This window comes from Rhincodon typus, chromosome 34 (assembly GCF_021869965.1).
Source record: "Rhincodon typus isolate 14 chromosome 34, sRhiTyp1.1, whole genome shotgun sequence".
Classification (NCBI taxonomy): domain Eukaryota; kingdom Metazoa; phylum Chordata; class Chondrichthyes; order Orectolobiformes; family Rhincodontidae; genus Rhincodon; species Rhincodon typus.
The window spans coordinates 11,638,473-11,666,468 of record NC_063365.1 but is presented as its reverse complement, the minus strand read 5'-3'; the positions used below and the strand labels follow the sequence as shown (position 1 = coordinate 11,666,468).

Sequence of the window (27,996 nt, the reverse complement as noted above, 5' to 3'; positions counted from 1 at the left end):
TAAAAGCAGATATTTTGCAGAGTTTTTCCTATACAAACCTCATATTAATAGTGTTTCAAAGAGTAGGATAATTGGTATTTAATGCATTTTTAACATAAATCTTCATTATACTGATAAAGAAATCTCAACAAATGTCATTCTACCCAAGAGCCACCATTATACATTGCATACAAGTCACAAAGATTTGGCAAATCTTTTTCAGTGGAGAAGAAAAAACTAAGCCACCCATCAAATGAGTGAAGAATACATTCACTAATTTGCCTCAACTGAAAACAGAATAGATTCCAAAGTTATACTGTTTGGGTGAAGTTCCAAATACAACTTTATCTTTTTTAGCAAATATTCATTTTTAAAAAAGTCAACATTTGAAAAACTATTATGAGTAATAGAAGATGTGACAGTAATTTTAATTCTGTACAATAGTCATTCTGGCCTTCAACCCTGCATCTTTGATTTTAATGAGCCACAACTTGTTATGTGAAGTAACTGGTCAAGTAAAATATTTCCTCATTCACCCAAAGACAGTAACGACACATCACTTCCAAATAAACATCCCTTCTACATATACAATAGATTAAATTAATAGATACTAATTATACAAGTCGATCCTCACCAGGAAACTATGAAATGCACAATTAATTCCATACGTGGTTTATTATTTCATGGAACTTTTGGCTATGTAGTCTATTAGATTGCACATATCTTGTACAAAGTAGTGCAGTTAAACTAAACTGGGAAATTAAAAGCCATTTTACGATGACTCAAATACCATAGGCAACCAACATAAAAAAAATTTCCTTTTTCAATAAATGATTTGAGGCCTTGTACCTGAGTCGTGCCAGGAGTTCTTTATCCTTCATTAAGAAGTCTAATAGAACTTTGCTGGCATAGTTGTAAGATTTTTCAATTTGTTCCACGTATGCTCTTTCCTTCAGAGTATAGATCACTTCCTTGGCATCGGGACAGGTCACATCACGACCACATTCTCGAACGACGTTAAGATATTTTCCTATGGGGGAATGAAACAATTATTACTGAAAACTGACTGGCCAAGATAAACTCATTCACTTCTGTACAGGACAGTTTTGCCCTTGGGCCATCAGGTCCAAGGTGGAGGAAGAACAAATTTTGGAATGGACTGTTTAGAAAAAATAATGGACTAAAATATGATCAAACAAAAAAGGAAAAAAACAAATTAGAATCCCTGGTTTGTACTTTCTTTCATATAGGAAGGAAGGGACCACAGAGTAAGGAAGATTTTCCACTTTCAAACTCTTGCAGAATATCAGGAAATTGCACACTCCTACCCAGCGATTGTCTGCCTGCTAATTCTAATGAAAGTTACAGGCGAGAGTGTGTTATCACAAACAGCGTCTCTCAATGTGGCTTGGGGAAAATGTCTGAAACCTACTACCTTTTTTTTCTGGGAAAAGAGTTTCTTTGTACATATTTTAAAATTTAAATGAAAGTATCTTCTTTAATGGTGAACCGTTTCTTGTTGTACCAAGCCTGAAATTGCACAAATATGGCAAATATTTAGGGTGTTCAATGTAAATGTGACAGATAACTTAAAAGAAAATAACTAAAAGAAAAGAAAAAACAGAATGTTGGGAACAAAAATTGTTTAAATAAAGTTTTCACCTGTAGAGCAACTGGCAGTTTGGGTGCAGGCCGTGCTCACTTTGAGAAGTGTTCCTTCTTCTCGGGTTTCTGCTCAAGCTACCACGAACCAGCATAATTGCATGGCTTTTTAGCACAACTTTTGAAAAATGCTTTAAAAAATATTCCACAACATATTTAATTGTGTAAAATCTGGTGTTGGTTGATTGCCAAACAGAAAATGTCTATCACAAGGAAAGCATTTCAATAAGAGCATCAAGACCACCAGCTGCGAGCAATCCAATATTAAATAACTGAAAATTACTTTTAAAAAAACCAGGAAATTTACTGGTTACATTGGTGTGCAGTAGTCAGTTCTTTTTCCAAAAAAAGAGCAAGTTAGAAATAAATTATATCTGAAAGCTTTTTAGAAGTGTCCATGAGCATTTTTTGTTCTTTTAAATAGAAACAGCTCAATTTCATTTGAATGGTTTTCTCGATGGTGATTAATTCAACCTTGAAGCATGGCCAATATTGTGTAACTCTAAGCCGATGCTTCTTAATCTAGCCCTAAATATTGTATCAGTCAATCTATGGGGAGCATAATATGCACGCAAAATTCTACTATCACTTGTGTTAGCTTGACTATTTTGAGAAACTGTGCCAAAAAATTGGAAAGCTTTGTGGAAAATTCTGACAATTAACTGCAAGTTACATGGGTTGAATTAATAACGGGTGCTACAAACAATCTGTGGATCTTCTTATCGCAAGGCAAGGAGGAGAGTTTCTTTTCCTAACTATAGTAGAAATTCATAAAGGGTGCAATTTACAATCAGAAGAACATTTGAAAGTTTAATTTCCTCGATGATTCTATCAACTTTTTACCATACAGGAGCATAAAGCAAACCTTACCTTCTTTCTTGGATAGAAATTTATTAAGTGGAACTAAGCCCAAAGATACAGTCTGCTTCTTAGGTTTCTTTTTTTCAAAAGGATTTCATTTTCTGTGTCTCTGGAGCCAAAACATGCAACTATTTTGTCTTCCTAGTCGTCATGCTAGACCTGTCCATAATCCTTAGCAGGAACTAAGTACTATTGTTGAAGAATAATTATACTAAAGCTACAACTGCCACTGAGGAAATCTTAGCTGCTACATAAATGGAAGCTCCTCACGCACAAATCGTGACCTTTCAGTTCCCAAACCATGCCTTAAAGAAAATCTCTTTTGATAAAACTCATCCATGCAGGTTGTGTGAAGTACTGTTATGCATAAACAGCACTCAAATAATTTTCCACAGGCAAACACAGCTTGACTGTACAGTAGTTTAACGAGATATTCAGAGCCTGAATGTGGAGACAGCATGAAAATCTAAGCTAACAACAGTTAAATAGTCATAGCAGTAATGTATTTTTATTACAGTACATTCCTCAAGAGATACAAAGAAAGTCTGTTTAATGTTTTAACGAAAACAAATTAACTTGCTTCAATGCTAGGCAAAGATACAAATTTAATTCTAATTTAAACAGATGATAAGTCAACCACATAATACAACAGGACAAATAAATAATAGAAAGAGTATACAAAGTATTGTAAAGACCTGTACTCAGTATCTTGTCAGCTAACTTCTGCAGGAACGAAGGGATTCGGTGCTGGATGATGGTGTACCTCTGATCCCAGTACTTGTCATTGTAATCCTCCTGAATTTTCTCTTTTTGCAATTCATGTTCTTCCACCATGAATTCACTGTACAACATAGAGTAACTTGTTTATTTATAAACTAATATTACTTTGCCGATCTTAAAATGCAGATTACTACTTACAAACTAACCAAAATATTTTAATTTGAGCAGATGGGTATATTTTTCCATACACAGCATTATTGACCCCTTTAATGAGCCACATTCCCTGCAACATATAGACAACATAATCTGTTACCACTCTGCCTATTAGTCAAGCGCTTAATATTTCTGGACTGTAAAAAATTCCCATTAAGATCTACTAATTCCCAGTCACACCAAGCAGTAACAACATTAACAGGCTGAAGTGACAAAGTTGGGGTAGAATTTACTCCATGAAATGCAGAGTCCAGGAGGGGGCAAGGGCAGAAGAATTTTGTCTGAGCAGAATGATAGTGAAGAAAAGTGAAAGGGTTTGATCTATTTAGTAAGACCAACATTTAAAATAAACTCATGGGAATGATGATTTCCAGTGGCTAACCTTGTACCTGTAAGGATCTTGTATGATTCCCCTGTAGATCCACTTCTCTAAAATTTCAAAGTATGGAACACTGGCTGCTTTAGTCAGGTAGAGACACAGCTCTTGTGCCTGACTGTCTCCTGTGTAGTTAAACGTCCGATCATGGAGTACACTTAGCGTTGAACCCCCCATGCATTCTCCTTTCTCCACAGAAGTAGCTGATACAAAACAAAGAGAAATAATATCCTGTTGCATCCTGTTATTAAGTACACTTATTTGTCTATCTTTTCATTTGCATAAACTATTTATTGCTCTTTGCGGCTAGGATGTAAAAATCCTGTTGGCTATGTTGGCAGTGACAAGCAATTACGTTCCCATCTTTCTAACCAGGCTGTTCACAATACTTGAGGAATTCTTCCAATTATAAATATTTTAGTACACAGAATTAACTTTCTATAAATAGTTGCTGTTTTGCTTGTGATTTCTTTTAATCGAGGCTGATATGCATGGCTGAACTCTGCCTTCATCTTTCTTCCACAATTTTTGAAACTCATGTTAAAAAAAAACAAATTAATTTAAAAACAAATAGTGAAATACCTATTGAAGCCAAGATCTGCATTGTTCTTATAGTTGGCTGGACATAAAACCAAAGTTTTTGTAATGAGAGCAGCCCTTGTCGCTGTAAATGTTCCAGTTGTGTCACGAGGATCATGTACTCCTTCACAAGTGTCCGCATTGCTGCAGCCAAAGCATGGTTTACTTGACCATGCTCAAAGGAGGACTTATCTTCAATGAACCTGAGTAGAGACACAAAGCAGAGTTATGACAAAACTGAAATATTCTCACATACTTATTTGTCAAGGTATAGCCTGTCATAGTCCTCGGTCAATTTAGAGAGCACGACAGTTTGGACTGTCCAGTAAAAACTGCATTTTGTTTTGTGCATAAAGAAGTAATGTAAATATCAGGTCACTAGACACTTTTTACATTTGCTCACCTGGTGACAGAGGAGTAGCTGGCTGCTATTGGAAGGATCCTATTTACAAGTTCTTTAACAGACATGTCCAATGTGGGATCAACAGTAAAGGATCGACTCTGCCTTCCCATTAACGGTTGTGCTGTGATGTACTTCCCATCTACTCCAATCAAAACGTACAGCAAATCTTCAACTATCATTTGTTCTTGTGCAGGAAGAGCTAACGTTCCTAATGAAGGTAAGAGGTTTGATATTGAATCAGATGCATTGCATCTCAGTTTTGATGGTTACAAATAGCTTATTCTACAAGTTTCTGAATCAGAATTTTCCACAAGTTGAATCATATCACTGTTAATCTGTATAACTGTATACTTAAAACCACTGACAAAATCTTCTGATCTCAAAAGTAAACAGCCAAATATGTTTTGTATACAAGGGAAATGTATGTCTAAAATAACACTTCATGAAACTTAGCAGCAGCTTTAGAATATGCATTGAGCATGACATTCCTAAATTATCTTTTTGCAATATGTCATGCTTTATCAGAGATTTCAAAGGGAAAGAATAATAGGAAATTAGTTCCAGCACATTAGAACTTTGCTTGGGTACAGCATATTTTGATTTGAAGCTGGCACTCCTGGGAAATTAGGCAGTGCTGTATCAATGAACAAAGCACAAATGTTACACAACCCAGTCATTTTAATAGCATGACAAGTAGTTTAACACAAGGAAAGGAATTTCTCATATACAAGAACAAGATGTCTCCAACACCCAAACCATAGGTAAAACTGATAACATAGCTATGCGTCAAGGTTTCAGATGATATAAATCACACTGCAAAATATACAGTGCCAAAATTGGAAATCAAATCACTCAGGTAACTCTGACATTTCCATAAAGCAAATATAATGGAGAAACGCTGTGCTACTAATAGATAATAAAACTGAAAGACTGACAAACGCCTCACTACTATTGTTGCAGTAAACAAACAAAAGGATTAGTTTTTTGACAAACTGATATTGTCCAGGTCTGCAGTGAAGTGCAATGTTGCATGGGTGGCACGGCAGCTCAGTGGATAGCACTGTTGCCTCACGGTGCCTGGGTTCAATTCCAGCCACCGATGACTGTCTGTGTGGAGTGCATTTTTCCCGTGTCTGCCTAGCTTTCCTCCAACATTCAAAGATGTGCAGGCTAGGTGGATTGGCCATGCTAAATTGTCCATATCACCCAAGGATGTGTGGGATAGGTGGATTAGCCTTCTAAAATCCAGACTTATGGGGATAGGGTAGGGGGCTAGGTGGGATGCTCTTCAAAGAATTGGTGCAGACTGGATGGGCCAAATGACCTCTTTCCGCACTGTAGGGATTCTATGACATATGGAAATTTTGCACTAAAGCATCTTGAAGCTAATGGTACAAGCCCTTCAACATTTGAGTCATGTTTGAAGATAGCATTTACAGTATTGTTATGGTAAAATGTTAACAATTGGTGGAATTTGCAGAAATGAAGTAAGAAGACAAAACAGTTTCATTGTAGCTTTGACAAAATGCAACTTTTTTAGCAATACAGATAGTCGCTGACAGAACAGCACCTCCAGTTTCAAATTTTTAATTCAGCACTGATAAGATTCAGAACAAACAAAATAGTCAGTGTATACTCCACATACCTATAGAGACTACTGTCTCAGTGATTGGACTGGAGCTGTTTATAAAGTCTCCCAGAAGGGCTGGCCTTTCATACACCCATGGAGGGAAATGTGGAATTATCAGCCCTGGATTTCTCTTGTTATGCTTGTCACGAAGGAGCTTTCGGACTACTTCAAGTGGCTAGAAATTACAATTCCAAAATATGAAAATGATTCCAGAGTTCAGAAGTACAGTACAACTTAACCAGAAAAATTAAGAATCATCAATGATTCAAACATTCTAACATAATTGTGGGAGTCTACAAATTTGATATTATAACTCCTGACAGTTTGGGGCCAGCCAGGGCCACACAGCTCCTGATCCCATCACAGCTTTAGTTTAACCAAGGATAGAAGAGCTGAATTCCAGGTGTGAGCTGAGGGTGACTGCCTTTGATATTCATTCACCACCCCTTTGATATTCAAACAGTTTATGTCCAAGAACAGCAAAATCTGGACAATATCTGGGCTTGGACTGACAAGTGGCGAGTAATGTGTGCAACACAAGTCCTGACCTCCAACAAGAATCTAACCACCTTGATTTTCAATAGGATTACTAATGCCGAATACTCCACTATGAACGAGACTAGTAATATAAATACTTTGTGCACAAGAGTAGGTCAGAGGCTAGGAATCCTGCAGTGGATAACTCTTCTCCTGACTCTCCAAAGCCTGTCGACCATCTACAAGGTGCATGTAAATAGCACAAAAATCCCTGTAATTTAGAATACTGGACCAAATCCCTGGATTTTTAACAGAACTTTTAAAACAAAAAGAAAAGGCAGCCGGGCTATGCTCTGAAACACACAATCATGGGAATAGCTATCTGGAACCATGGTTCAGTTAGAAATTCTATTCACGCCTCAGCCCTAAAGGAAAAATGAACCAGACCTAAGACGACAACTTCAGACATTTTGGACTCTTCAGAGGTATCAAGGCATTCGACTTCAATTAATATTCATTCGCAGAAATACTGGATATTCCATTTAACCAAAACAAATTTACACCTACTCTAAACTATCAGGAAGCCAAGTCACCACAAAGGGGACAACAGAAATACAATGGATAACACAGATTTGCAAGGTGATAACGGAGCACACAGTCTGTATACCTGCTGGCCCTGATCTGGGAGAGAGAGAGCCATCCCCACAGCTACCAACAGAAGAGGGATCCCAGACAGCTACTCTTGCCGAGAACTATCTGCACAGCTATCTCCCTGAAACTTACTGACACAGGGCTGTTCCGTACCAGGGGAACCAACGGCAACCGACCACGACCAGCAGATCTGACGCCGATGACCTCCGAAAACTATCAACATAATTGACAAGGCCTCCGACACATCCTGAGGTGAAAACCAGCTCATAAAACCACCACAAAGAAAGAAAACCCAGGTTCTCAAACCAGGCTGAACACTGCCCGAAATCTTCAGTGTAGCACCGGCTACAGCAAGTGGGAACAGCCAACTGTATTTCAAAATTGCGTTTATTCCGAGCAGTGAGCCTATTTCCTTGAGACCCAAAGCATCCAACCTAGCTAGCAGGGAGGGGAAGGTGGATTGGGGACAGTGCAGGGAGCCCTAAGATCAGGAAGTCTGATTAAAATGTCTGTGTTTGAAACTACTGTTTAGTTTCTAATAGTAATTAGCCTGTGTTAATAACTGATAGTGTCAGTTTTAATGTTTTGAATTTGCCTTTTTAACTCTTGTATTTTTATTCACCTTTGTTTATTTCCCTGTTTATTATTCGCCTTTTTATTTCTTGTGATTTTATAGATGCAGTGATTCTTTGCCCTGAAACACCTGCCTATAGCCTTCTTCACATTCCTAAATTAAGTCCAGTGTCAGCACCAGGGATCTGGGGGTGATTCGAACCACCTAAAGACCAGCAGATTACTGATCGCAAACCAGAATCCCTACAGAATGGCACCCACAGCAGGACACTGGCAGAAGGAATATGATGCTGTAGGAGGTGTTACAGAAGCAAAGTCTCTGATGGAGGAGAGGATCTCCTCCTATGTGTTCAAAAATGTGACTATATGTAAGAAATAGGTCCTGGATCTTTTGAGAGCAGAGCATCTAGCTGAAGCAGCAGCCCAATGAACTGAGAGCAAGGAGCATAAGCACTCCATAGGGAAGGCAATCTGGAGCCTCTGTCTCCAGCGACAGGTTCAGCTGCTGGACAGGAAAGTCAGGGAACTGAAGGCAGCGTTAAGAGAGGCAGAGGAAGGGAGCAGGATTGGGGAAATGCTGCATCCAGACCTGCAGCGAGAGAGGCAAGAATGGACGAAAGGTACAGGAATCAGATAGATTACCTGCGATGTCAGGTTACAGAAGCCAAGACAAGTGAACAGGCACTGAAACAGGACAATAGCCGTCTGGGGGAACAAGTTAAAGAGCAGGAGGAGAAGCTGAGGGATATCCAGGCAGCCTACAAGGTAGCCTGCAGTGAAAGGTTCAGTAGCGGAGAGCATTGCCAGGAGCAGATCTGTAAGCCAAGCCTAGTTCTGTCCCAGGCCAGAGGCATTGTTTGCCTGATCAGCCCGGGAGCGGCCCAGACAGGAAGGGAAGAGCAAGGGAACAAAGCAGCCTGCTTGACTAGTACCAAATCCATTCCTTCTATCACTGCCGCAGCAGTGTGTACCATTTACAAGATGCACTATAGAAATTCACCAAGATTCCATCGACTGCACCTTGCAAACCCACAACTACTACCTTCTGGAAGAACAAAGGTAGCAGATACATGGAAGCAACATCACCTGCAAGTTTTCCTTCAAGCCACTCATGATCCTGACTTGATATTGCCGTTCCTTCAGTATCACTGAATCAAAAATTCTGGAATTTCCTGTTACTCGCCCAAGCCTAGATACGATACCTACTGTACACCTATCCACATGCCCTGAATTTTAAAAAATTGATCTGGAATATTACCTCACGGTAATATTCTACATTACCAGTGCACATTAATCCACTGTGAAAATGAGTTTACATCTTTTTAACAAATAAAATTGAACAACTACAAATTGGGACTGGAAAAACTTATGAACAAGGTAAATACAGACTCATCACATCCCAATGTTCAATTTTGTTACTCAGAAGACTTTGTAACTCTAGTACATACAAGAATATACAAGATTGCTTAAATAAAAAAGTTGATGTTCAATTTCTTTACCTGCTGTGAATTTGTAGTAGTAGTGACAGTACCGAGCTGTTTTCGAAGTTCTTCAAGCTCCTGTATCGAGAGTTTGGCAGTCGTCGTTGGGACGCTGAATGTTGTACTACTGCTAGCTAAAGCATTGGATAAATGTTCTGCTCTGTCCTTAGCATTCTGTTGCAAGTACTGCAGAGTCTGTAATAAAACAGAAGATAAATCTGTTTCTAAGCTCACAGTAGTTAAATACCTATGGAAAATCTGTAGGCCTCACAATTTCATGGTTATAATTGTTAATCAAAATCAAGGCAAGATATCAGGTTTTTTAATTTTTTAAAAAAAATGTTTAACAAACTGAATTACTGAAATTTTTAATCATTTTTACCAAAAGCTTCTTTCCCCAACCTTACTCTTCTGCAACTGTAATGAATACACAAACATTCAAATCAGAAGTAGGAGTAGGCCCATCCCGTTCCTTAAGTGTACTTTGCCATTCAATAAGAAAATGTTAGGAAAAGTGTTCTTTATTGGATCTGTGCAAACGTTTGCCAAAAACAGCAACAGGATAAAACCAAAACTGACCTGTTCAATAACTTTAATCAGAACTTTAAAGGTAATATTGTTATTCCCAAACTACTTTTTTCATTCATTCACGGGATGAGGGCAACACTGCCTCAGCCTGCATTTATTGCCCATCCCTAATTGCCCAAGAGTGTACTTATGAGTCAACCACATTGCTGTGGGTCTGGAGTCACATGTAGGCCAGACCAGACAAGGATGGCAGTTTCCTTTCCTAAAGGCCATTAGCGTATCTAATGACCTATGATGCTACATTTAAATGACCGATGATGGTAGATTGACAACAACCTTCATTGGAACTGTATTAAACTATATGGACAATCACTTCAATTTAATTTCTGAGGGCTGATCCATAAAGTTTGCACTTATGTACTTTTATGTTCACTGTGAACTGAACTGCGTGTACATAACGCAAGTTTGCATTTCCAAATTCTTATTCTTAACTTGTGTTGAGTTTGCCTAGTGCACACTTGATAATGGCAAAACATAAGACTATTTAAGCATTGCCGACACTAGTGATTCAACATTTGTCATGGAATATAAACAGAAAGCGCTTTAATTTCAAAGAAGAGGAATATTGGACTCAGAATATTAGCCCCGTTCCTGTCCCAACAGATGCTGCCAGACCAAGAGCCACTTCTGTGCTTTACAACTCAATGACCTGCTGAATTTCTCTGGCACTGTTACTATTTTAGATCTCCAACATCTGTAGTACTTTGCTTTAATTTTATGCTTTGCCGTGAATTGGCAAGGTGCAATTTGCACTACTGCAACATTTCCATGGCAAGTTCATAACCAATTATGTTGTCTAACAAAGTCAAAAAATGATGGCCAAGTTACATTGCAAATTTTACCAGCTGCCCTCAAGGCAGCACCAGTAACAGGCCTAGGAGCAGGTGACCTTGACACTTCACTCAGTCAGGGAATACAGGCAGCATTCACAGAGGGCTTAAAGAAGAAAGCAAATTGTGAAAAATTACAAACAAAAAGATAAAATTCCCACATTGCCTAATATTGTTAGGAGACCAGAAATGACAAACAATGTTCCAATAAACTAGGTAACAAAATAATTACCCACATATAGAAAATCATATTGGAATAAAGTATAACGTACGTGGAAAAATTACCGAAAGAACTGTGGATGCTGGAAATCAGAAACAGAAATTTCTGCAAAAACTTAACAGGTCTGGCAGCATCTGCGGAGAAAATTCAGAATTCCTCCACTTCTGAGAAAGAGTCACTGGACCCAAAACATTAACTCTGATTTCTCTCCACATTTGCTGCCAGACCTGCTGAGTTTTTCCAGCAATTTCTGTTTTTGTTGTTGTTGTTGGAAAAATTACAATGTTTTATAGAATTAAAATTATAAAGGTTGCAAAGGCACAGATAGCTCTACAGGGAAATGCTGAATGGCCTGTAGATTCTTTCCAGCTTTTTCTGAAAACTAGAAATAAAAGCAGAACCAAAACATTTTGCCTTTATCCAAGCTCTTGGTTTTATAAATTTCTGGTTGCAATTTTTCCCAGGCAAAATAATATGTATAGACAGAGACTCAAATTTAAATAGAGATTCCAAACTAAAATTCTACCTTCAGCAAACTAACAATGTCACAATAATCTGGCAGAGAATTGGGTTAGATTAAATTTAATCATGTTTGGCTGCATCACTATTTAGCACAATGTCTGAAGGATTTGTCATTGGGGCTCAGACAAGATACAAATTTTGAAGTGTAGACAATGAAGAGCACAGAATCCAGTATGCTGTAATGGCAATGGATGAGGTTGCATAGAATAAAAGAAGTATTACCTTATGATCAGAAATTGAAGGTGAGACAAACATGATAAAAGGTTGAAAATTAAATATTGGATTTTCTGCATCAAAATTCAATGTAATTTTGATTTACAGATGCCCTAATCCACTTTAGAACAGCTGTAGTTTGTTTTACTGAAAAGAGTGGAAACATTGAACTTAATTTACTAGAATGATGTACAAATATCCATCACTGTGGACTGATGAGAAGTCAAGGCAAACCTAGGCAAGTCACCATATCTCTCTTTGAGACATACAAGTAACATTTGGGTTGAATCAATGCCACAAAAACTATACAAGCACCATCTATAAAATGGGGTGTCTCAAAGGGAGCCATCTCCATACCACAAACTGCAGAAAATGGGGCGCAAATCCGCAGATATTTTTGGCAAATCCATGTATGACTAAATTAATTAAACAAGAACTGGATTTTCTCTGTTAACCACCTCATGGTGACAAGGTGGTTAAAATTTATTTTTTCTTGGGACACGGGCACCACTGATGATGCTGGCATTTGTTGCACATCCCAAATTCTCACGAACTGAGCTAGGTCATTTCAGAGATGAGTTAAGAATCAACCACACTGCTATCAGTCTGAAGTAACATGTAGGCCAAATTAGACAAGGACAGAAAATTTTCTTCCCTAAAAGGACATTAACAGATAAAGTGAGTTTTATGATGACAGATCATTGTTTTCACAGCCACCATTATAGAGGCTAGTTTTATATTCTTGAACGATGAATTGAATTTAAATTTCACCAGTCCTCATAGTGGGATTTGCACCAATGACCCCAGAGCATGAGGCTGAGCCTATGGATTTGTGACATCACCACTATACCATTTATTTCATGAGGAGATTTGTTCCTAAGTTTATGTTTCTTCACTTCAACGCCACCTTCAGATCAACAGTCATTTGGAAGGAAACATTCAATCACCTGCTACCATTATTTATAGAGCTGTCGACCCTCAAATAGATTGGTGTACCAGCAGGCACATTTCATCAAATGAGCTGGAATGTTACTCAGGAAGGAGGACGGTGGGGCAAGAAATGCTGGCCTTGTCAGCAATGCCCACATCCCAAAAAAAAAAGAAATTTCAGCAGTCTTGACACCATAAAAAGGCTAATAGAGAAAATCCAGTTCTTCCTGAATTAATTTTGGATCTTTTGGAACATTTTTTGTAATAATTAACACAGTGTGCAGCACAGAGTACACTTAATAGTCTGGTGCATTGTCAATGTATTTTGAAAGCAGCAGGTACCTGAAGAAAAGCTCAATCCGTTCACACTGTCCTCCACTGCAGAGTGAGGAATGCAACAGGGTACACATCATGTCTGGAATCCAAAACTCTAAGTCACGTCACAGATATGTTTACCAAATGATTCCAATAATAACATCAATCAATATAACAGGAAGCAGGTAGGTCCATGCAATAAAAGGTGTGAATTTTATTGCAAATCGTATCAAACTGGCTCAGAAACACTAAAGATATACTCAAACCTCATTACCTCTTTATCTTCAGTAAGCTTTGATAACAGGTAAACCAATGGATCCACATTCCGTACATTTATTGATTTCAGTTCATCATACTTCCTAAGAAATTCTTCAGGACTTCTTGAAAACTCAGCTATTTTTACCTGACAAATAAAAATATTAAAAATGCATTTATTTTTAAGCAGTGGACACAGCTTTACTCTAGTCCTTCCCATTCAATCTGCCCTGTAGCCTTGTCCTTGGCCACAGAAGCCCAACATCTAGTTTTACCTTCCACGCACCAATCCATCCTTTATTTAGCAATCCTTCACTTCAGCTCAGTATTGATTGCACACAAGTGTTCAAACCCAAAATCCAAATTTGTCACCTCACTCTTGAAGCAGGTGGAAACTATTCAGCCCATCAGGCCAGTGCTAACATTTTGACAAAGTTATCCAACTAGACCCACTCCTCTGCTCTATTCCTGTAGATCTGCAATTTTTTAACCTTTCAAGTACATATCCAACTTCCACTTGAAAATTATTATTGAAACTCTTTTCACTAATGCTACATTTTCACACTACGTTTTCATGGTAAGCATTCCAGATTATAACTATAAAGGTATTCTAAATACAGCAATTCAAGTTCCTAGAAAGGTGAAGCAAATACTTTGTGGATCAACATTGGACATATTACCTTTGCACTATGGGAGGACACAGTAGTTGTGACGTATGGAGTTCTATTTTTTTGAAGGAGATCAATGTACACTTCAGCTCCATCACCACCACGAACACGAAGCAAACTGATCAGTTCATTCACATCATGATGGATTCGAAATTCACTCATGATTCTTTCCTATGTTAATAAGAAACTGTAAGAAACTGCTGAAAAAAGTCCACTGAAAATGTTAAATAATTTCATTATATCATACTGTACCCTTACAACAATTTATTTCAGTACAATATTTTACAGCCCAGTATATGGAAGGCCAATTTTAATTCCTCCAAGGAACACATTTAAAACAAAGAAACCAAAACTAGGGAAGTGGCAAATCTGACAAAATGTGGAAACAAATGATTATGTTCCAAATTCTGCACTTTCGAATCTCAGAATTGGTGCAGTACTAAATAATGATGCCATTTCAAATAAAGGAGCTTTTTTTTAAACTCAGTAAACACATTCATTCCAAAGTTATGGCAGCTGAGATACAATAAACAACACTGGTATTGAAACAAAGGTTCCTAAAAAGAAGACATTTCAGATAGGAATCACAACTTAAAGTAAAAGTTTAGGCCAGCCATTTCATAGATTTACATCTACAACATGTTATTCAATTACATTGAAATCAATTTTGCCTGAACAGGTTTAAAATTCTCTCCTGTCATTTACACAAAATAAAATTGTACACAAGCATGAAATAGAAAGGGCAACAAGTTGTTTACGCATCCCAAGGCTAACTTTCCACAAGATTACAAAACAAAACTACTTGCAGCTATGACAGGCAGCACTTTGCTGGTGTAAGGTTTAAGGAATTGGCACCGAGTTGAAACTAAGAATGCTCAAATCAGACAACAATATTCAGTAGGTTGACTACAAACTTAGCAATTATAGCTGGGAACTCACCACATGCAAATAACAGCTTAAAGTCATTAGCAAATTGTAGGCAGTGAGCTTTTCCCGAATCTCAACAAGATACTATTTATTCTGGAACCACAAAATTCTGAAGTACAAATCAATATTTGAACACCAGCTTCTACGGTCCATACTTTAGTAGTTACAGGAGCACTAACTTGTGCATAAATAATCACTGATGTTTGAATTTTGTAACTTACCTCTGTCTACAAACATCTTCTTTATAATGCTATAATCAGTTAATTAAATTAAGCTGCAGTGATATACATTAACCAAGGAACAAAAGAAAAACTTCTAAAATCTTCCAATCTGGAAATTAATATTTGAAAATCCATAAACCGCAGTATAGCAATTATAAATGAAACAGGCTTGAAAATTAAGTTTACACAATTTGAGGCCACCCTCTGTTTCAATATCTAGTCTAGTAACTTCCAGCCTTGATATTCTCTACCTTTTCCATTCCTCACTTTACATTCTTAATTTCCCTCTCTCCATCACTCTAAGCTCTTTATCTCTCCTTCTCAATTCTCGTATCAAGTTTCATCTTTCCTTCTGGATTTCTCTCTGTTACTGGGATTGCATAATGTCCCAACCTCAATGATCATGCATGTTGTATTAACAGAACTCTTCATGTTATAAAACCTCACTTAAATTTCTTCTTCATTTTATGCTATCAATATAACATCAATCCATTTATGAATCCACCAATTAGGTAACGTGTATTTTCTAATAAATGTTTTCAACATTTGCATAAATTCAAGGATAGAAAGCAATTTGCTGAAAAGGACTGATACAACTTGAGTTGCAGAAAACTGCTACACATGCACTGCTTACAATAAGGCAAGACCCCAACCTTATGTACAGCTTTCATTAAAGTAAAACATTCCTAAGCATTTTACAAAAACATGTCCAAAAAATTCCTTTGACACCAAGACATAATGGATGATTCAGGACAGATCAGGACACAGTTTAAGAATAAGGGGTCTCCAACTTAAGACAACTACAAGGAGAAATGTTGTCTCTCAAAAGGTCGTGACTGTGTGCAATTCTCTTCCCCACAGAGCGGAGAAGCTGGGACCATTGAATATTTTTAAGGCTAAGTTAGAGAGATTCTTGACTGACAAACGAGTTAAAGTGAATCAGGATTGGCATGAAAGTGGAGTTGAGGCCAATATTAGTTCAGACATAATCTTGTCAAATAACAGAGCAGGCTTGAGGAACCTCATGATGTGCTTCTGATTCATTGATTGGGAAAAGAAAATCCTGGTCCAAATGGTAAATCTTAAGCCATGCCTTAGAAGAATCAGATAGGTACAGCATTTAGGGAGGGTGGCACAGTGGCTCAGTAGTTAGCACTGCTACCTCACAGCACCAGGGACCAGGGTTCAAGTCCACCCTTGGGTCACTGTCTGCGTGGAGTTTGCACATTCTCCCCGTGTCTGCATGGGTTTCCTCCCACAGTCCAAAGATGTGCAGGGTAGGTGGATTGGCCATGCTAAATTGCCCATGGTGTCCAGGTGGGTTAGATATAGGGAAATGGAGGGGTAGGGGAATGAGTCAGGGTGGGATGCTCTTCGGAGGGGAAGTGTGGACTTGTTGGGCTGAAGGGCCTGTTTCCACACTTGTAGGGATTCTATAAAAATTATAGAGGTTAAGGCTAAAGTGGCTGCAAGAATGGTAAAGCAATCAAAACACAAGTGCAAGATGGTCGAATTGTCAAGAGTGCAGAGATCATGAAAGCTTGTAGTAAATAAAAGCAAAATTTTACGAATGCTGAAAATCGAAATGACAGCAAATGTTTGAGAAACTCAGCAGGTCTGAACTCTCAAAGATTTTATTTTTAGTTTACATGTCCAGGTACCAGAGTATTTTGCTTTTACTTACAAGGACTTCGTGTTTATTACTGAAGGCCTGAGGGGTCGGAGAGCGATTTAAAAACAGTTACAATTTTTTTTAAAATGGGGAAACCCGCATGAGGTGGGTGCGCACCTGATGCGATACAGTAATGCAATAACAATGCAATGACCTGCATTCGGAAGCATCTGCTGCCCAATATAAAAACATGAGGCCCTGTGATTTCCCCTCTTCAGATATAAATACTCCGGGTTTGTGGAGGGGTTGGGGTGAACTGTTTGCTTCAATTCTACCCCAAGACAGAGCCTGCAGGGGTTAGGGGTAAGGGGTAAGGGGTAATACAAGAGGTTGCAAGAGAAGAAGGTCGATCTAAGGGGCAGATCGGGAGTTAAGAGGCTGGCAATGCCCCTTAGCTCTTTCAGTGAAGGCGGTTTGATTTTAGGCCGGCAGCGGGAAGCTGGCCTCACCGGATCAGGGCCCTCGCTGCAGCCCGGCCTGTTTACCAAAACAAAGAGCCAGACCTGCTGGGGGAGATCGCGCTCATTTTTAAATATAACCCCATCCCAACGCCCACGGAGAAAGAGGCCCAGGCCGCACCCCACAGCAGCCGCTCTCTGCCCGGGGCCGGACATAGAACATAGAACAGTATACCACAGTACAGGCCCTTCGGCCCACGATGTTGTGCTGAACTTTTACCCTAATCTTAAGGTCTATCTAACCTCCACCCCTACATTACACTATCATCCATATGCCTATCTAGTAGCCGCTTAAATGCCCCTTATGACCTCACCTTTCAGCCGCTCCACTCACAACAAACAGACAACAACACCCCCTCTCCTCCGAACAAGTGCAACCGCGCCGCCACTTCCCCCTGGAAAACCCGAGGCTCCGCCGCTCCGTTCCACCTGAGTTTTGCACATAAAGAAAGAGGCAGGGAAGAGAGCAAGGAGGTAAGGAAGGCGCTTGGAGGGTTCCTGATGTCGACGGGCGCTTGGACCCAGACGGAGACGTCAAGAAGGGACGCGCGCTGAGGCCGGGTGACGGTCGCTGCGCACGCGCACTGAGGGAGCAACACGGCGGCAGTTGCTGAACATGCGCAGTGGTGAGGCCGCTGACTCGATGAGCAGAAGCACGGGGCTGCTGGCCGGTTGTCGCTGCTGGTGAGAGGGAATCGGGACGCCTTGGCCCAGGCCAGGCTCGCTACTAGAGCCGGCGGTGGCGTTCGCTGAGGCCGGAGGGGATGGGGCGGCTGGCGAGTCAGAGCTGGGGCCGTCACCTTTTACTTTCAAGTCCAGGAGGATCTTCCTGCAGAAAGAGGACGAATTTTTCGAGGTTAGTGGCGGCATGTTAATTAACCTGAAACTCTGAGTCCTGGGAGGGGGGAGTGCAATGCTGGTGTCCATTCAGTTGCAATTAAATAGGTCAGGTCATTCCCTCGTTGCTGTATATGTGTGAATGAACTTGCTGTGTGTAAACTGATGGCCGTATTTCCTTTATAGGTAAGAAGTTGCATTTCTCTAGCGCCTTTTACAGTTTCAGAGCATCCCCAAGTTATTTGCAGCCATTGTAGTAGCTAATTAACGCAAAATCTCGCAAGCAACAATGTGATAATAATCAAAACGTTTGCAGATTTCCTTTCTGACAGCTTTGTCTTGAAGATCAGGTATGGTGAAAGGTCCAAACAGTTGAATCTTTGGAATTGTGGAGAGGTTCACTAGTTAGCTAGCGTGCAGGCGAACAGTCAAGTATTTAAAAGGTGTTGGACATGAGATTTATCGATTTTTTTTTTTTTAACTACAATGTGCAGTTTATACTGAGCCCCCAACGCCTTCCAATAAACTTATGCATCCAATCAGCATTAATCAAATCGGCCAAACGGTTAAGGGTTTTCTGAAGGAGGGTCCCAACCCGAAACGTCAGCTTTCCTGCTCCCCTGATGCTGCCTGGCCTGCTGTGTTCCTCCAGCTCCACACTGTGCTATCTCTGCCTCCAGTATCGTCAGTTCTTATTATCTCTGTTAAGGGTCAAATTTTGGACTTCTGTTAAATTCACTAGAAAGCATGTGAACTGTAGTAAGTCCTAGCTAGATATTATTTTTGGATCATGGAGTGACGTGCACCATAATGCAGCTAATTTACATTGATGCCTAGCTGGCGCTTAGGTAGCAACTAAAAGGATTGTCACACTGCAACAAGTATATTTTCTTACCCTTGGAACTAAATTACCTTCAGAATAAATGGAGTTGAAATTTGCCTTGCTGTAAAGAAACTAAATTTCATGGACACCTTTAGCTGATTGCTGCATTCACTTTGATTGCTAGAGATGTTGGTTTTGGTAATAAAGGAAATAAATTATATTCTGACAATATGAGCATATAGTAAAAGAAGCATTACTACGGGATGCCTTGTTGGATGATTTGCTGGCAGTCAAAACATGGGAAGTATGTCCTTGGCTAGTCAGACATTGTGATAAGTTTCAATGGATGCTGTTAATGGAGAACAGTTGATAACTTTGTGTCTTCTGATCATATTACCCCTAGTTGGGGTTTACTGTCTCATCCAACAGTCCCACGGACTTGGCTTGTCAGTGCATTACTGTGTTTGCTCAGTGTTGATAAAATTAGCCGTTAGATGTATTGTTGCTTACCTTCCACTACAAGAAGGTTCTTTTATACCAATAAAAAATTAAAGTTTGTATGTAACTGATTAACTTTTAACTACTTCTCAAACCAGTGATTTATAGAAAATAATTTAACCTTTGTTTTAGGATGGCGATATCCATAGACATTTATATCTGCAAAATTCTATAACCAGTGTGGGAGAAGCAGAAAGACCCAAGTAAGTAAAGCTCTTTGCTTTTGAGGATTGCCCTTTTACTAACTGGATTGCACCAAAGCTATTTTAATTGTCCTCTGCTTCTTTTGTGAAGAACTAACTTATGTATATTTATGTGTGCATTTTTTAAAAAAAATCTAGGGTTTCTGAATTCTGTTGCCAAATAGCAGGTTGTAGTCAACTGTTTGATGCCTTAGAAAACTACGAACATCATTATAATACATTTCACCGCAATGTCTGTTCCTCCTGCAAGCGCTCTTTTCCTTCCAGTCATCTGCTAGATATTCACATCCTGGAATGGCACGACTCATTTTTCCAAATTTTGGCAGTGAAACAGAACATGGTAAGTGATTATGAAACTCTAAATCCTGAGTTGTTCACTGGTGTGTGTTAAATCTGTCAATATTTGCTGTAATGTATAGAGTTGTCTGAACTCCATGCAGAACCATGTGCACTTATCTCTGTACAAAGGCAGGATGATCTAAGCAGGAATCTCAATAACTTCTGCTGATGCAATACAGTGATGATGAACTGTCTTAAGAGGAACCATTTGGATACTGCCAACTCAAGGGACATTGTGACTGTTTAGTGGGAGAAAATGAGAGCAAACACTTTGAAAAGATGTATCAGTAATACAAATTAACCAAGGCAAGATTATGGGAAAAGAATTGTATCAGAATCAAGCATTCAGAGGTGAGAGCTATTTAGGAGTCTTACTATTCTTCCCTAACATCAGAGAATGCATTTGTAATTGCCACCAGAATCAAAGGTTGTAGCAATTCCATAAGGAAACTAGGTTATTAATAATATCATCCTTCCTGTGAGGTTAAATGAGGGAATAAAGTGAACATTAATATTCCTGTGGCATTATTCACATCCTTATTGGCTCATATTCTATCAAAGAACCCTTGGCCCTGACTATTACCTTGATCCACTGAAGAGGATTTTGGGGAGATTTATATTGGTGAAATCTCTAGATACTCTGCAGCTAGCTAGAGTAACAAACAATATTACACTTCAACTTAGCAGATCTCCAATTCTTAAAGAGGATCAGGAATAAGGCTTGGTAGTACTCGATGCTTTTTCATATCTCTACTATGCAGAGTAGAGACAGTGATGGTAGTAGTTTTACCTAATTCAATATAATTTATTAGGACCTTGGCTATCCAGGCCACAACACAAATTATGACCAACTTACAAAAAACTGCTAAACATCGAATGTAAGTTTGGGTCTATAAAGATGTGCAGCAAGAAATCGACCTTCCATTTACTGTAAGAGAATTAAATTAAGTCCATCTCTTGATTTTTCAAACATGGGATATCAGCCTTTGATCCATACTTTGTGCGATGCAAACAAACATAGTTTTTAACTTGAAAAAACATTGTGAAAGCAATTTTAGTCAGTTAGCAATGTCAGCAACCCCTAGTCCTTACTGACTAGAGGGACCACTTTTCTTAATTACTATGATTTAAGGTCTGTCTAATCTATGGTACTGAAAACCTTTTCACACGTGGCGCTTGGTTTTTTTTCCTGACAATGAGATTGTTATTGTTTCTTTTTCATCCTGTAATGTTTCCCATGATGGTTGTCACCTGTAGCGTGATGGGTTCTCCTTTATTTTGTAATATCTTAGCATTGGCTTGTTGGTGATTTTCAAATGTGATTTTGTTACCCTTAAGGGGAAGCAATGACATAGTGGTAATGTCTACTCATCCAGAACCCCAGGCTAATGTTATGGGGACATGGATTCGAGCCCTGTCATGGTAGATGATGAGATTTGAATTCAATAAAATTCTAGAATAAAAGAAGCCAGCCTCATGACAACTTATGAGACTATTGTCGATTGTTGTAAAAACTGATCTGCTTCACTAATGCCCTTTTTAGGGAACAAAATCTGCCATCCTTCCCAGGCCTGGCCTAGGTTTGACTCCAGACCCACAGCAATGTGTTTGATGCTTTACTGTCCTCTGGGCAATTAAGGATGGGCAGTAACTGGTGGTTTAGCCTGCGATGTCCACATCCCATGATCAAATTTTTTAAAAATTAAAATAGTATCTCGGTTAATATGCATCATTTCTGGTAGTGCAAAAGTCCTTCAGTTATGCACTGAAGTGTCAACCTAAATTATGTGCTCAAGTCTGTAATAAGCACTTCACCTTCTGATCATTTGTGCCAAAGCTATCATTAATATAATCAGTATTTTCATGGTGATTAAGCATGAAATAAGTAGGGAAATAAAACTGCTTCGTCAGTTAAAATAAGGGATTCATACAGCGAAAGGATAGATTCTGCACAAAAGTTAATTGCTTAAGTCAAGGACCCTGTCCCCAATTGCAGCAGGATGGGAACAGAAAGAGTGCCTCATAACCATGAATGTCTATAGGTTAAACCATGTTTAATACATTTTGTGTTGCCATTCTGTTCCAATAGTGGGAGAGAGGCCCAGGATATGCCAGAAGGTGAAGTTGGCTGTTATCTTTTTTGCATTCTTAAAGGCAGATGAAATGTCCAGTAAGGTCATTGACGTCTGTTAGATTGATTACCTTTCCTGGAGAACCTTTTGAGAATTTATAAGGGCATACTGAGCAGATTTCCTATGGTAGTGTGGGAATACCCGAAGTCATGACCCCTCATTGTCCCCAAACTAGGATTTATATGCCACAATCCACAGGGCAGTATGAAATTTGTCTCCAAATTCGTGCCATCTTACATCATCACAATGGGGCCCTGGAAAAATCAGTATGTTTGTAACTGAAATGCTATCTTTGATTTTCCAGTATGTGTGTTTGGTAGAGAGTTGTAAAGAAAAATTCAAGGCTTCTAGTGACCGGAAAAAGCATTTGATCGAAGTTCATGGTTATCCATCTGATTTCAGATTCAACAAACCAAAGAAACCTAAATGGTAAAGAAATTGTTCTTTGTGGGGTTTACATTAAACTTACTGGGGTGAATTAATAAACTATACAATGTGTATAGCATCTCAATAATACACCTGTGGTTCTTAAATATCTTCCTCTTCAATTGAACTTCAATGGCTTATTATCTTAGAATGTATACTAGCTGCGGAGCAATCAGTTGAAAGCTATTTCTTGGAAAACTTGAGGTCAAGAAATTTCAGTTAATACTGCTTAAGCAAGTGCAATAAAATCATAGAATAATGTAGCACAGACTGAGACCATTTGACCCACCTTGCCTGTGCTAGCATTTTGGTAACATTAATTACATTCTCTTTCCCCACGTCTTGCACTTTATTATTCAGATATTTATCCGATTCCTTTTTGAATGTTAATATTGACTCTAATGCCACTCCCTTTCCAGACAGTGTATTCCTTTTCACAAACACTCATTTTGTGAAAAAAAATTCCTCATGTCACGTCTGATTATTTTTGTATTACCGTGAAATCAGTGTTCTCTTGTTGGTGATCCACCTGTCATTGGAAACAATTTCTCTTCCTTTTCTCTATCAAAACCATTCATGATTTTGAACATCTTTTTCAAACCTTCCCTGTTCTAAAAAGGACAATTCCAGTTTCTGCACAGAGCTGAAGACCCTCAGTGTTGGTGCCCTCTAATAGAGTCACTGCTGCGTCCTGCATTAGGCATTGGCTTAAATCCCAAAGTACTGTACAGTGCCCAGAACTGAACAATATACATCAGTTGTGACCTAGCCAGTCTGGGTAAAGTTTCACTGCTTTATTTACTCTGTTGCTGTAACAATTAATTAGCAAAGTCAGGGTTTTTTTTTTAAACACCCTATTCCCCTTGTCCTGCCACCTCCTAAGATTTATGTACACAAACCTCAGGTCTCCCTGCTAATGTTTTAAAATTGTATCATTCAGTTCCTATTGCTCCTTTGTGTGCTTCCTACTGAAATGTTTTAAATTTCATCTTAGCATTAAATTTAATTTTCCATGTATCTACCATTTCATCAATCTATATTCTTCCCTGAACTGTGATACTATTTGCCTTACCATTAACTACATTTCGAAGTTTTGTATCAGCATATTTTATATGCAAGTCCAGTGTGCTTGTATCAAAAAGGTTAGTGGACCTATTACCAATCCTTGAGTAACACCTTTTGAATAATCCCTCATTCTGAAAGACTGCCAATCACTGCTACTCTCTGCTTTCTGACACTTAACTATGCTGCTACTGTCACTTTAATGCCATGGGCTTTAATTTTTGCACTTAATAAGTGCGTTTTAAAAGTCCATATGCACAACAGTCACCTTCATCAATCCACTTCACTACCTCATCAAAGAACTCAATTCAAGTTAGTCAAACTTGACTTGTCTTAAACAATTCCATGCTTGCTTTGCATTTAGAAACTAATGCTTTACTGTGCACTAACTAATTTTGCTTTGAATTAACCCAATATCACCCCTTAGCAAAATTCCCTTATAGGCTGCGTTTTCTGCCTCACTGAAACAGTTCTAATAATTATTCAGAATATATTGAGATTAGCATCTCAATTTTGAGAAACTGAGTCACAGACAAACACACATTATATAAATATATATCCAAGTGATTCTTCATTGTTATTGGTAGTAGGGCGCAATATCCATCTGTCTGCTTCATTACCTACCTGGAGTTATCTCTCATAATGGTCGTTGATGTGTTTGCCCTGGATTACCTTGGGGTCCACATCTGTAGTAAGTGTTTGCAGCTAAAGGAATTTTGAATCAAAGTACAGAAGCTGCAGAGATTGAGCCATGTCAGGGAAGGGGAACATTAGCTGGACACTTGGCTCCAGGATGCAGTCACAGCTTTCAGACCAGGTAATTCAAATTCAGATTTGTTCTGTGATCAGTGTCAGAAAGGTATAACTTCAGGTGAGGCAGGTAGGGTGGTGATTGAGGAGCCTCAACCCCTGCAGTTGTCCAGCAGTTGAGGTTCCTGCAAGCTGTATGGACGCGAGTAGGGATTGCGATTAGAATGATGCGACTGCTCCAATGTCTTATGGTCAGTAAGCCTAACCCTAGCCACTGCACCATGAGGGCCCTAATACAAGTGTATTTATTATACCTTCACTTTCTTGGCTCGATTAGAGTGGGAAATTAAATCCCCTAGTCTGTTTATGATATGATTAGCAATGCATCCCTGCAGCAACCACAGATTATTTAAGGAATGAGAGGTGAACAGATTGAAACTTATAGATCCTAATGACATAAAGGAATATGGAAATAAATATGGGAAAATAGCATTGTGATAGACGATTAGCCATGATTGAGAATGGTGGCGCAGGGTCAAAGAACAGAATAGTCTACTCCTGCTCCAATATGTTTCTAAGCAGCTCAGTTCAGATCAGCCACGTGACACGAAGTGCTTTAATCTGAAGCAGACTGTGTATTTCTTTTCCCACTTAAAAAATCAGTGCTAAAGATGAATTTGAAATCATAGACCACTTTTGAAAGTAGTAGTGTGGTTACTTTGCTTTCACTGTGGCAGTGCAGTAAAATAAACATGTTATTTTCCTCCCTGTCCACAGCAATCAAAAGAATCAGAGTTCACATGACATAGAAATGGAAACTTCCAGTTGTCAAAAAGAAGCAAATGATATTTTCAGCAGAACATCCACTGAATCAATGGACTATGCACCTGCACAAACAATGGAAGCTGACAGTCCCTCATTGTCAGAAGAGAAATCCAGTATTCCTACAGTGCAGCAAAGGCTGTCCTTCTCATGCAGGTTATTGTTCCTCTATCATCTTAACTTTTACTTTTGAATATAGTAACATTTTTAAGCATTAAGTATATACAATCATATCATCTCTATTTAAAATAAATAGAGTAAATTGCTGTCAACTTATTTTGTTATTTCAATGTTAGTCTATGTGTGATTTTTTTTAAATGTAATGGTTGTAACAAAAACAATAATTCAAATGCTGGAAATCTGAAATAAGAACAAAAAACTGCTGGCTTAACTCCACATACTAGGCAACATCAATAGCAAGAGACAGAGTTAACATTTCAGGTCATTGGGGGAATAAAATACCAGAAGTTGTAGAATTTTTGCAGCTGTGGTGCAGTTTCTTACCTACCCCACTACATGTTTCCTCCAATCCCTTTCAAAGCTGCTAAAATCAGTCGCACAGACACTATCGGTCCTCCAGGACCTCATTCAAATAGCAGTTATTCATATGTACTTAGTGAGTACTGAAAGATATTTACAGTGAGGGGTGTCAGAACTGAATCCACCATGTTGTCCTTCCCGCTGCTGGCATCAAAACACTTGTGCGTAACAGCAAGAGTAATTAGGTCACAAATAGCAGTGGGAACCTGGGCTGGATTTATTTTATCCCATCTCCATAAACCTGAGCACTGAAGCCAATATACACAACCACAGCTGCATCGGTTGAGATGAGGTAACTGAGTAAAGACAGAAAAATTCCTGATCTCAATGGCTCATTTTATTATTTTTTTTCTTTTTTAGGGTACCAGCAACAATTTGTTTTGGCCATGGATCAGTGCGCGGCTTTAAAAACGCAAGGAAAAAGAAGTGATCTGTATTTCGAATTAACTAGTCAGTGGAGAGTACAACTTTTGTACTGTAAAAGATTTCAGTTCTAAATATGAACTTGGATGAACATTTTGTCACATTTCTCCTTATGGATTTGAAGAATCTCAGCCTCTGGGAGGCAGTCTGATAAAATTATTGGTCACTGGTCGCAGGTGTTTTCTTTTAAATGGTTCTTCGAAAACACGTATTTATTAATTACTACCAAAATAAATGCATTTTGTTTCCACTTTTTTTTAAGAGGCCCATCATTTCCAAGCCATTTCCACTGTTTTTTGGGATATTTCAAATAAAAAGGTTGAGATTAGATTTTACTACACATTTTCAAATGAGATGTTAAACTAAGGCCTAGCATGCCTCTAATATAGATTCAAAAGAGCCCACAATACTATTCGTGAGAGGAAAAAAAAGGAGCTATCTCTGGTCTCTTAACCAATATTTACCCCTCAATCAGTATTCCAAAAAACAGATTATCTGGTCATTGTCACATTGCTACTTGTGGAATTGTACTTTGTGCAAATTGGCTGCTGTAGTTCCCACATTACAAAAGTGACTACTCTATAGAAGTACAACAAACACTTTAACTGACACCTGTGAGACCAGGAGCGGACCAACTGATCAAATATTCCAGATAATCAAGAGATACGTGTAACCGCAGTAAACCTTGACAAAGCAAAGCTTCGAGACATCAACATCTATCAAACAATCTATGTAAAAACACACAGTAGGAATAGTAACATAATGCAAGGGGTCTACATGTTACTGTTATACTTTATTTACAGCATAAATGCTTGGATGTGGCAGTATTTGAGGTATATTATTTTTGCTGGTTTATCAAGAGTGTTGGTTGATACGATGCTGGTTAAAACAAAATTTGCTGTACTTCATTAGCTTTCAACTGCTTTGAACCATCTGGTGATCATGAAAGATGCTATGTCAGTGCAAGTATTTTTTAAATTGATATCTAGTATTCTTAAATATTGATTTCCTGGTTGTAATTTTGGATAGCTAAAAGGTACGAAACATTTTGTCGTGATTTGATTACAGTGATTCTCGTGATTGGGATTTCTAACTGCAGAAAAATATTGAGTAAGGCAACAGCTAATGTTTCTGCCATTTTGCTCATTTGTTTTTACCAAATGAATCAAAATACTTTGATTTAATTCTGTTTTTATTTGGATATTCTCAATTAATAGGCAAGTCCAAATTTTGAACATTCTGTTTATTCCAATGTGGGTACTTGCCACAGTGAAATCCAAAGAGATAAGCTGTAACTGAGTAATGTGCACTAAATGCGGTAGTGATATTGTTATACATATATGGATATAGTTAAAATATTTTGCACCAAATGTATAAAATATGCAGCTGGCCCAAATTTGTAATAAAATTATTTTATCTTGCGTTTAGTTATAGGATGAAATAAAGAAGGTAATCATATCAAATGAAAAGGCAGGAACGTGGAGTTGAAGATTCAGATTAGCCATGATTTCACTGAATGATGGAGCAGAATTGATGGGTTGAATATCCTGCATCTGCTCCTACATACTATGGTCTTATTAAATTAAAGTAAATTGCTGCAGATCCTGAATATCTGAAATAAAAACAGACTGTGCTGGTGAGATTCAGCAGGTTTGGCAGCATCTGTGGAGAGAAGAATAGAGTAAACATTTTGAATCAAATATCGTTCTTCAGAAGT

General features: G+C 38.5%; 2 protein-coding genes across 2 annotated transcripts; one reads left to right on the top strand and one right to left on the bottom strand.

Annotated features, from left to right (window-relative positions):
- Nucleotides 1–761: 761 nt before the first annotated feature.
- Nucleotides 762–17,989, bottom strand: tubgcp2 (tubulin, gamma complex associated protein 2). Its single transcript, XM_020533381.2, has 10 exons — nt 17,739–17,989; nt 14,159–14,317; nt 13,498–13,626; nt 9,624–9,800; nt 6,439–6,598; nt 4,794–5,001; nt 4,394–4,593; nt 3,825–4,014; nt 3,198–3,343; nt 762–1,009 (listed from the first exon to the last, which is right to left on the bottom strand). The coding sequence occupies exons 2-10, from the start codon at nt 14,306–14,308 to the stop codon at nt 762–764; spliced, it is 1,608 nt and encodes a 535-aa protein (XP_020388970.2). The 5' UTR covers nt 14,309–14,317; nt 17,739–17,989.
- On the top strand, nt 17,351–26,529 carry znf511 (zinc finger protein 511). Its single transcript, XM_048616186.1, has 8 exons — nt 17,351–17,593; nt 17,746–17,898; nt 18,113–18,280; nt 19,715–19,785; nt 19,924–20,125; nt 22,561–22,685; nt 25,272–25,472; nt 26,217–26,529. The coding sequence occupies exons 1-8, from the start codon at nt 17,351–17,353 to the stop codon at nt 26,284–26,286; spliced, it is 1,233 nt and encodes a 410-aa protein (XP_048472143.1). The 3' UTR covers nt 26,287–26,529.
- The last annotated feature ends 1,467 nt before the right edge of the window (nt 26,530–27,996 follow it).